Source organism: Varroa destructor, unplaced genomic scaffold (assembly GCF_002443255.2).
Source record: "Varroa destructor unplaced genomic scaffold, Vdes_3.0 BEIS01000002.1, whole genome shotgun sequence".
Classification (NCBI taxonomy): Eukaryota; Metazoa; Arthropoda; class Arachnida; order Mesostigmata; family Varroidae; genus Varroa; species Varroa destructor.
In genome coordinates, this window is record NW_019211455.1 from 55,485,660 (window position 1) to 55,496,919 (window position 11,260).

The 11,260-nt window shown below is 43.6% G+C and overlaps 1 protein-coding gene across 4 annotated transcripts in view; it reads right to left on the reverse strand.

The window, feature by feature from the left end:
- Window positions 1–11,260, reverse strand: part of LOC111245820 (zinc finger protein 395-like) — a 139,529-nt gene that overhangs the window by 112,140 nt on the left and 16,129 nt on the right. For 3 of the 4 annotated variants that reach the window (XM_086979803.1, XM_086979805.1, XM_086979804.1), the window contains 2 exons: window positions 7,668–7,822; window positions 6,543–6,704 (listed from right to left, as the gene is read on the reverse strand). In XM_086979803.1, the coding sequence (XP_086835929.1) occupies window positions 6,543–6,704; window positions 7,668–7,822 (317 nt within the window). The remainder of the gene's footprint in view (window positions 1–6,542; window positions 6,705–7,667; window positions 7,823–11,260) is intronic. The other variant, XM_022794664.2, reaches the window with a different exon arrangement.

The following is an 11,260-nucleotide window of genomic DNA, read 5'->3' on the forward strand; positions in this document are numbered from 1 at the left end:
TATTTCTTTACCATTGTATCTAGAAACTTTATCTTCTATGTAACAGTATAGTTGCTGGATCAGCTTTTGTAAATTGGCTGATTCGGTGGATGCGCACTATTTGATCGCAGACTCATGCCGTGTCGTGTAACTGATAAAAAAAGTTTAGATGATACCACGTATTTATCGTTGTTCCTAGTCAAACTCGACAATTCTAAATAAGCATGCCACACGATTATAAAAAACGATGATAAAAATAGGACAAATTATATCATTATTTCATTGCAACTAACGAGAAATGTATTAGTGCTATTCTTCCTTTACTTCTTGCCAGTAGCGCAGTTTGGGGCAAATTTCGTATCGCCCCCATATACCGCTTCTCGTTCAGCGCTTCCATTCGAAGCTTCACCGGGGTAACGAACGACGACAACAGTAAAAGCCGCAGCAAGGCAAAGTGAACGCTTTTTCTGTATCTAGCCAGGTTACTTGCCTCCGTTAAGCGCTGTCGATTTGTTTTTTTTTCGTACGACGCCCGCCTAAAACGATGGTATCCTATCCCATGGCCTCAGTCAGCCAGTGTTTGTTTTGGTCAGCTGGGCAACTTAGCAATGCTTGTTGCAATACACACTTGGTATGATATAAACTGCTTCCTGGCTTGTCATCGCTGTCCTACGAGGACGTGCGTTGCACGAACCGGAGTCGAAAATTACTTCCTTACCCCATCTACTCTTGTCCATTGCTGATGCGTTGACGAATACCAGCTAACGGCTATTTGTCCTGGTAAAGGACGTCACCAACCGACAGCGCGGGCAAAAACAACAACAGCGGCAGCCGATTCATTACAGCACCCGCACTTACAATTGCAATATTCGCTCATCATTCTGCTATTTGTAATGCTATTGCTACGTCTTTGCCTAGAGTTTCGACAGTAGCTATACAGATAGCAACGTTCAGGCCGAGTAAATCTTCGTCGAGAAGGACGCTGCTACCGATGCTCGGATGGCGCACTGATCACAGCAATCGCGGCAACGACAAAGCTAAATTTGACGCTGGTAACATTGCGGCTTGATGGTAATCGGCCGCAACCAAGCAAGGGCTAATGGGCTAACTCTGCTGTTGTTAGTGTTGCCTTTGTTGTTGGGGTAACAGATTGAAATGCCAGCAGACGACGGGTTCTGCTGGGCAAGCGGAGCACGGACACGAGTAAGCCAACGGACGAGCAGGCGATATAACGGTCGCTCAACGATTACAGCGGTGAACATCGTCTGTAAACGGTTCTTCTCGTGTTCGTTTCGGATTGCGGTAACAGAGTCATTATCATCGGCAACACCAGTCCTTCTGCTGCTCCGATCAAGAAGGCACAACAACATGCGACCGTTCGTTTTCTTGACAACTCGTCCGTTCTGAACGCAATAGACGCTGCCTCTTCGATTGCTGTTCCATTTCATTTGTGCGGAGACACAGTTGTTGGCTTCCTCGTGGAAGGATTCCTGCGAACTGTCGCTAGAACTGCTACGGCTGGCCTGACCGGTAGAAGGATTCGTCGAATGAGCAGTAGAAGACGTCCGCGGAACCGACGCCCATAGTTAGTCAATTGGCGTCAGTGTCTACACGCTAGCTGACTTCCATGCAAACTTCCATGGATCATCTTCCTTCGCGCTGGGATTTGTTTGCAGGAGATCTGTCCGGCTCGACACGAAACTAATAGTATTGCTAGGGCGTCAATTCAAATACTCATAACCAACGTACGACGTATATTTTCCAGGGCAAGGAGCGTTTGCTTATCAACCGGTTGTCGGTTCAAGACGTAAATGTCGCACTCGTGCCTTCGGCTTTAAGTCAGTGTTCACTTAGGGAAGAAGCTGTAACAGCAGCAGCAGCAGCATAGAGTCTGTCTTTAAGGACACAATTTCGATTGAAGAAAAACTTTTTCGCGAGCAAAGACGGCGATGACGAAGCCGGACCGCTCGAACTAACGTGCAGTATTTTACTATTAGCCCGTTCTATGTCGTTGATCAAAGCTGGCGAAGAATCGGAATGAATCTGCAGCAGCAGCAGCAGTTGCTGCAAGGGTATAGATTATGAAGATACGTCAGCAGACATCTTCCACAGCGATGATGTAGTACCCCCGACGTGTCTTTTCTTGAGACGGGAAACCGCACCGTTGATGCGTGCGGTTGTATATCTCGTCCCATTTGTTTATTTTATTATTATTCTTCCCTTACCCGCTAGTCGTGTTCTAATTTGTCTTATTTAAATGTTTGCCTCCTCTGATCATTTACAAATACAACACGAAAAACGGTTTGTGCTTGTTTCCGACACATTAGATTTCATCATTAAACTGGATAGGTTCCATGGGAATTTACTGCGCTGAGGCACAACAGTGTCTTGTGATGCGTTGGTTTGTTACTGAGCACGAATAGCAACAACAAAATTTGAAGCAATAGTGGCAGTATTGGTTCAGAAAGCTGGGGTTGGCCATTGATTGAATTGTTGGTTATTCACTGAGGGCTAACGATTGTGCTGTGACCCATTTTAGGTAGAGGGCAAAAAATCACTAACGAATAGAAGGAAAAGAGGGCAGTAGAAACACATAAAAGGTAGGTTTTCAAATCGTCAAAGTATGTATGAGCATCATACGGTAAACATAACCTAGGGTAAAAAATACTAGTTGTGGAAAGGTTTATCTAAGAGAAGTTGTCACCGCAAACTTTGGGCATTGATTTTTCTGTAATAGGATAGCGGAAACACACAGCATATATTTAAGAGTGATATATGACGACCTATCTTGTAATAGAACAAAAGTAAATGCTCAATCGTATAGAGCAATCATCGAATACTTCCTAAGGAATAAATCTAAACTCTTGCATGCCCCTCGCGCTGGGATTTCAAAATTTAGTCTTCTATATGAACCGTCAAGCGCGATACAGGAACGGGACTTGAATAGTCGTGGAAGCGCTATAGCGTAAACAAGCCAGTAAATAAACGAAATAAATAACTGAAATCGCATTAGCGGAAAAGACAGCCAATGTTGTAGCCGCATGTGCAAGTATTGCTTTGTTGCTAGTAATAATGGCGGCGGAAGATAGCTCGAAAAACCATATGTTCAGGCCAGCAGGCCGGCCATTCAGCGAGTGCGTGTTAAATGAACAGAGGGGAAGAACAACGTAAATCGCATGTAAAACGAAAGCGTACAGCGATAGAACGGGGTGAAGCTCGCTTAAAACTTGGCAAGACTTAGACGGATCGATAGAGATAACATGAAGATAAAAGGAAAGATTGTGATGACGACCATATCAACAGTAAAATCCATTGCTTTCTATTTCATTTGCAGGAGCAGCTGAAATAACCGGTTCAAAGCTGGACCGGTTATGTCGGCTAGCACCTCACAAGATTAGGTATGCAAATTCGAATCTCGCTGGGGAAAAGTAACGGGCCGTCTGAAATAACAGCGAACTGAGACTGCTTAAGCATAAAGATAGTAGACTTCTACTATATTTCCAACACCTAGTCTAAGTTAATATAATCCTCTAAAAATAAGAAGCAGCCCCATACAACGGCAACCGGGTTGCCTTTTTCCGTAGCATGCGCGCTGGGCCTGATAGCTCGTATGTATTCTCCTGGTGCACACAGATCGAACTTTCTCAACTCTAGTAGATTCATCGTGATCCGATCGGAATGAAGTGCTACCTTGTTTCGCGTCTTGGCGGCACCAGTATAGATGTACGTCAGCGGCGGACAAGATCCTGCTCGTTGGCGGCATGACATCACCCTTCTGATTGTTCTGGCGCTAACTTAGATATTATTATCGTTATTTTTATGAGTGGGTGTTTGGCTGAATGAAACGAAAATAATGACAAGCTATTGTGGTCATCGTGTTTCACACGCATCGCTCTGGAGTCCATTCAGAACTCTGCTATTCATCATTGTCATTGTAAGCAGATAATGTTCGAGATAGCCTTGACATTGGAATATTACTACACACAAGAAGACTCCACAATTTGCTATATTTATATATATATTTGCTATATATATATACATATCTATATATATTGGTACTGCTGGTCTTCATCCATAGCTGCACTATTGATGCACTTGTGGAGATTCTTCATCTGCCTGTCGATATGCTTATATGATAAATAGTATAGCAATGCTGTTAATGATATAGTAATTATCTTCACTAATGCTAGCGTTATCCTTCGATCCTTGCGTACGACAGGGTAACCACGTGCACATCTTCCTTTTTATTGGTAACTTGACAGGAAATTACACTGAAATTGGATGAGGCCGGCGAGAAACGTATACACCCATCGACGTACGTCTACTATAGACATTTCCACCTATAGAATATGTCGTGTAATAATTGCTTCGCTAAGCATAAATATATGTAAGCCATGTGTTTTTAGATTTGGATCACCGTCGACAACTGGCAGTTTGGATACCATAACTAGAACCCGCCTGCGTCAATATCACTCATAGGAAGAGGCCTTTTCTCAGTTCCCGTCTTATCTACAGTTTTTCTATAATTTCGAGCTTCGCCTGCTGCTGTCTGCGTATGTGTGCATGTGTGACTAGTGCTTGTCCTATCATGGCGCGCAGTGGTATGTATATATATATCTATGCATCGAACAGATAAAATGCCACTAAACAAGTGGGCGCATGCGAAGCCTGGCCGTCACAGTTGATCGTTCTCAAACCACCCGCCGGACAGCTAGCCCACCACGACAACAAGAACTCCATTAAAAATTCTGGACAATGGTAAATTTTGTTGTAGCTTTCACCCATACGAGCTCATTTCTCCGTTGGTTAGTTGCTGCAGATTAATTTTCCCCTGCCCCATGGCTAAGCAAAAGTTACTTTGTTCTTGTAATGTTTACCTTCATCGTCTTCGCCCAAATGCGTTTTTTTTCACTCATTGTGGCAAACCGACGCGTGGTGACTGCCTCTCTGCTGTCAAGTCACCCCCCGCCCTCCGCCTCCCCGTAACCGCCACGAGTCAAGGCTTTCGTGCTCTGGTGAAGTCCTAAATAGCAGCCCTAGCGGCAGCAGTTACCGTTAGTGAAAGGGTTTAACGGCAATAATACCAGCGGCGGCGGTGGCAGTGCCAGCTGGGGGCACGTACCGGATCGGTAGTGACGTTTCGGCAGTAGCAGAGGTCGCTGCAAAACAATACCCCACAGTTCGGCTCGCTTTGCTCAACTTTTCTGCTTTGTCTTTGCCACACCGCTGGAGCAGTAGCGACCGGCGCCGACTCCGAGCGACGCCGCAATAGTCGGAAAATGATAAAGAGCTACAGCCATCGCCGTCGTAACGGTACCGACAGCGGCAGTAAGAAAATCCCACACCTATCCACTCTATCAACACACATGTATAACGATAAGTAGATCGGCAGAGTCAAATATGCGAATACTGCTCGACTAAACTAGCGAAGAACGCTAGCGAACGAAAGTTAGCTAGCAAAAATCTGTTCCCAGAGCTCGAAACAATGGTGAATTTGCATCACGTGCTGAAGTCTACAAAAGGTCTCGGTGGCCGTGAAGGATAGATGATGGCGCGAAAGTCGACGTAGCAGCGACGGCAAGGTTAACGACAACGCTAACACTAAAACTACTGATATCATCATCAGCACCATCGCCACCAGCAACGAGGCACCCCCGACTATAACGCGCTACGGCTACAGTAGCAGTCATAATAATATTCTTAAACGGTTAGCAGACGAAGCGGTTCAGCGTCATATGAAAATGACAAAAACAACGATGAGCTTGGTTAAGGAGCAGAGGCGATAAGGAAAATGGCACACCTAGTGCTGAGCTTACGTCAACTCCGCTTGTCAGTTATCCATTGCATCTATCTAAGACGAAACGCAGCTTAATCTTATCTGGCTTTTGTTGTATTTCGATTGCGCCGGACTGAGCGAAATTGTTAGAGAATGTTTGTTAACTTCAATTATGTACTACTATACTTGTAGTAAGTTCAATGAGTTCCTGTTGACTTTGTTGACCCGTAAGTGCACTGGTTATAGCTAATACAACAAAGTATCATCCTCGCACCCTGTTCTAGATCTTTATCGTTAACAGTCGCATATAACGAGCATGCAAATTTTTGTTTCGCCGTCCTATCGTTTCGTTGCATAGAAAAGCCAGAACTTGTTCTATAAAAAATAACTTACATGCAGACACACCCACTCGCTCTAACAACAATCTTCAGTGGTCCTTAATAGAGCGAGTCTTAGGTATTAAGGCCAGCATAATCACATGTGATTGATACTAATAAAATTTCATCTACTCTAAGCGTTAAATACAAACTAAAGACCAAATAGAAACCGAAAATGTCGACAAGCTTCGCCTGACATTGAATGCGCCTTCTTAAACTGACGTCTGTCAACAGTCGACTGGAACGTTATGGCAAACAGTAGCCACGACCGCTACTTTGTAGTTCCATTGGAAACAATGTCAGCCTACTATACAATGACAATGCATTGTAGGAGCGGTGGGTTTGGGGTATTTAGGGAGGGGAAGGGAATATCTGAAGAACGCTCAGCGTGGGCCTTATCAGCTGCTTACAGTTTGCACGCGATGACTGTGCTGTAATACTTCACTAGCAATGAAGTTGACGCTGTAACGGTTGACGTCCCTGCAGATGGCACTGTCGTCGTCGTCGTCGCCGCCGTTATTGTTGTCATTTCTGTTGCTGTTGTTGTTATCGATGCCCCCTAGAAACTTGAGCTATATGAGGCATAATTAAGTTCTTGCGGCAGTGAAGTAGGTGGTGGAATAAACCAGCGCACAGGGGATAAATGCCAGCAAAGTCCAGCTTCACACTGAAGAATAGGTTAGACCCTGACCTGTGCCTTTAGGATTTTCGATGCTGTTAACAACTCGGGTGGAAAAGGCCACCGGGACACCGCTAACAACATAGGTTAACGGCCAAGGAAAAATTTAACGAACCAAATTAACAGCCTGTGCGTGTGTGTGTGTGTGTGTGTGTGTGTGTGTGTGTGTGTGTGTGTGTGTGTGTGTGTGTGTGTGTGTGTGTGTGTGATTTGTCATATAGGCAAAAGAGAAACACTAGAGGGAAGCGAGCTCACGAATTTCGTTTGGTGACCTTATTTACACAGCGTTTCATACGATGGTAAATTATATGGGTGCGGTAGACTCGTACAAAAAATATTATAGCCAATAGCGATATTACTTGCTTTTTTAACATATAAGGAAATACCTTAAAGACAAAGGCACCATCACCCGAGTTACGACGAGACCAGAACAAATAACCGTTCTGCTCCGTTAAAGGCCGGCTAGACAAGGTGACAAACATTTTATAGCATCTGTGATGGTTTTGATTTTCTATTAAATTCTGATTCTATAGTCGAAGCTCTAGAAATACTGGGCATTCATCGTGTGCAGTTGGACCTGAACCTTTCTAACCAATAATAAACAACAGAATCTCTGAAACAATTAGGCCCCCTAGCAACTAGCCTCTATGACCAAAAATGGAATTAACATTTAACTCGCAGACGCACATGTATGCGGTATAACGTTTTCTAACAACAGCTTTTGTTATAACCTAAAAAACATAAATAAATAAATTGTCAATTGAAATTATTAAAATCGTCAGTTGTTTTTCCTTTTGTTAATAATTGATCCCGATACGATTTCAACACTATGTTTACCAACTATTGGTATATTTACCTGTTCGTGATGCTTATAGTGATGGTCGACCACCCCGCAAACCTCCCGACCGTTGAGGGTTACGTACACCTTCTGACCGGACTTCAGGGGACCATTCACTACCGATTTGAAACCGGGTCCCACCAGCTGATCCCCTCGGTACTCACCGGTCATTCCTGAGAACAGATGAGACAGCGTCAAAACAAAAAGAGACAACAGTGACTCGTCGTTAGATCTTCGTGGCTTTCTTGTGTAGCCAAAGTACAGTACAATCGCGTACACCCGACCCGGGCAACAGCCCGAGTACACACAAATGACTTCGGCAAAGTTTAATTGCTTCTTCTCTCTACGATCGTATTCCATACACGATTAAATTCTATACTATAATAAACACAAAATCGTTTAATTCGTTAACGGATTCAGCCAATTTGTTATTTCACCAGCTTCGAAGCACTTGAAAATACGTGGATAAATCGATGCGTTTCTCCAGTGCACTAGTGGTGTCTGACACACACCTTTGAATGAACATCATAAGTTTATACAATGTGTTAGAACAGACGTTTGTCGAAGTTCAACTCGCTGTAACTTAGCAGCTTAGTTCTACAATAAAGACTTTTCTTGGCGGAACTCACGACAACGAAAAAGTACGTGAATTTCGTTGAAGTTTTCGCCGTCACTATCGACATCTGCTGGACGAAACCAAATGCAGGCAAAAACTAAAACAAAGATATTCGATGGTAGTGAAAGAGGCACCAGGAAATAAAGGGCAATTAACGCAGTGCCCATTGGAAATGTCGACGCGCGAAGTAATCAGCCGCCGGATTCGTGTTTTTTTTATTTATTCAAAACGTTAATTACAGTAAATTGCCCCGCACGTCCATGTTAATGGTATTTATTATTATCTAATACCTTTTAATAATCTAGCCGCAAGTGTACATTAGATGATGCTTCATATTTTATCAATATACAGAATTGTTTCAACCCGTACCTTCCGCAAAGATTCAATATCAGCCGACGATATTATGCATTAGAGGGAGAGATCGATAATATAATATGATTTGATAGGTACCTAGGTTAGGTTGGCGAAGCGACCTATAATCACACACACCCACATATTACGATCCATTCAAGCCTCAGTGATGATTCTTTAAGATAACTGAATCCGAACGCTGTTACTGCCGCCGTCGACGCTGTTCAACCAGTTAGCTAGCATTGACAACAATATTTATATATCGCATTGTTCGCTACATATCTACAGTACGGCATTTGATTAAAATCTATCCCTGATCGTAACTAGTTCATAGATCAGTGACGATTCAGAGCTGTTACACGCCATCAAAAAGCAACGGCAGCAGAACGTTCCGTTTGATCAGATCCACTCGACTCGACCTTCAATTCCAACACGCTATGCGGACAATTTGCAAATACGCTTCTCTTTGACATATGAACCGATGAAAATACCACATATATGCGCTTGTTGACAATCACACTTATCAGATTCATTTCCGTAGCGTTTGCCTACATGGCGCATGAACTAAGATCTAGGGTTGAAGCCCAACGTAGACAGAAACCTTTCGTGCGGTCGCCCGCTGTATCCATGTCAAAGCATTTATTTGTAAGGGCAGCCTTGAAAAAAAAACGTGATTTTCACGCTCCCATGATGGCTCCTTGAATAAAAGGCGGGTGAGAACGTGTGGAATAGTTAAATGTAAATATTTTGTAACGCGCATTTATTAGGTGTTTAACTATAAGTACTAATAATCAACTGTGTACTTAGTTAGAGGCCGGTATTGTGGGTCCTCGGTCTGGTATAAGTCAATGTAGATAAGTCGATGCTGAAAAAATCGTTTATACCGTTTTTAGGCTTAAACAGCTTGGCGTACACAAGCGTTGATAATCTTTGCGCATCCGATAAGAATATCCACCTGTGAAGGCTTGGCTTTTAAGACAGTTAAAAAATGGGGAAAGTTGATGGATCAAGTGTCCTTGTTAGGGGAAAACAAAATACTGAGTTGTCAATCAAAAGTTCTTTACCCATATTTTCAGCAAAATTTCTCACATGTCCTTTAGCTTCCGTTTGCAGGTTGTCAGTTCTGTATTGTCTACCCCCCACCATATTTCGCTATCACCAAATCTCATGTATAAGCGAGCAAGTAACAAGCATTATCATTACCTTCGAACCGTCATTTCTACTTCAGTTTACGTTAAATCTGTAATCTTCGTCGTCTCGCTACGTGAACGAATATGTTCGAAATCAAATATGTAAAATTAGGCCATAAAATTCGATTTTCTAAGAAAAAATCTTATATTTATTCCAATATAATGTACAATTGCCGCCTAGGTCACAAACCCCAATTGCAGTTTAGAACGTTAATATTTGTAGTTTGACGTACAGTGTCAATTTTATCTGGCATATGGAATATAGGTGGGATCAACTGGATTTTAGTGTCTTGCACTCATACTGTCCGTTAAGAATCTTTCCAGGCAAACGGTAGCTAGGAAACGGCCTAACCCAGGAACCGGGTTCTTTTTGTCTGTTTCAATCCCAACCCCATTTTCATCCCCACGGAAGAACAACGGATATTGCCATATCAACGACTGCATTCCTTCGACCCCTCTCCTACATAAGTCTACAACAAGTAAAGCGTTCTGGGGCGCGAATTTCCTTCGGTATCAATCAGTGAGCGTGAGCAGAAACCAAAGACGAGAATTTCGACTCGTTCTCTTTTCATCACTCGCCTTTCCTCTAACGTACCGATGCTGAGCGTCCGCTATCGCTACTTGCACTAGAACAGAGCAGAGCTTGCGACACTCAACGTATTTTACCCCTGCAGTTGTTGTTATTATGTTTCTTCTCCGTCAGCACCGTTTATCCTCGCCGCTCAGACCACGCCGATGTCACTCTTTTCAGAGACGCCTTGACATGTCCTTTTTGGCAGCATCAACACCAGCACTACGATCATTGCTGCTGTGTCTCATAAAATATCAAAAACGTTTCCCACATCAACAAATCCTAAACCCCGAGAAGATGATGATGGTGCTTTAACAGACCAATTCGCCTAGCTCAATGAAGCTCCTCCGAGTCATTTTCTCCCTTTTCATCTTTCATTTCGATATACGGAAGTAGTTCCCGTCTCTATGGAATACTCAACCTCAACGGCCTCGTTTAGCGATTGCCGCGGGTCAGCCACGGTTGCTGCAGTCGACCTTCACTGGTTGGTCTTCTTAGCTACTCAAAGGCAGAGATGCAATAAGTAATTCGCGCAGAACGGCGCGGTGCGCCAATAGTCTGGATCGTGAACGATTTCAGCTAACATCAGTTGTCCTATCCGTCCTAGACGACGAACAGATCCATACACAACGCACACGCTCGTCCCAATCGATCGAAGATCACTATAAAAAATGAAAGATCGACATCGGTCCCTTCAAGATGGACAATCCCGATGACGTCGAGGCTTTTCAGCGTATTTACGCCATCAGCCAGCCCCGGTCGCGCTAGTCATAAGGCACATCATCACGTATGACGCCGGTGTCCCGGCCAACTATTGTTCCTGCTACTCCTCTTGGTTGCCATTAACTGCGGTTTTTATGAATGTCACCGTCTACGCATATAT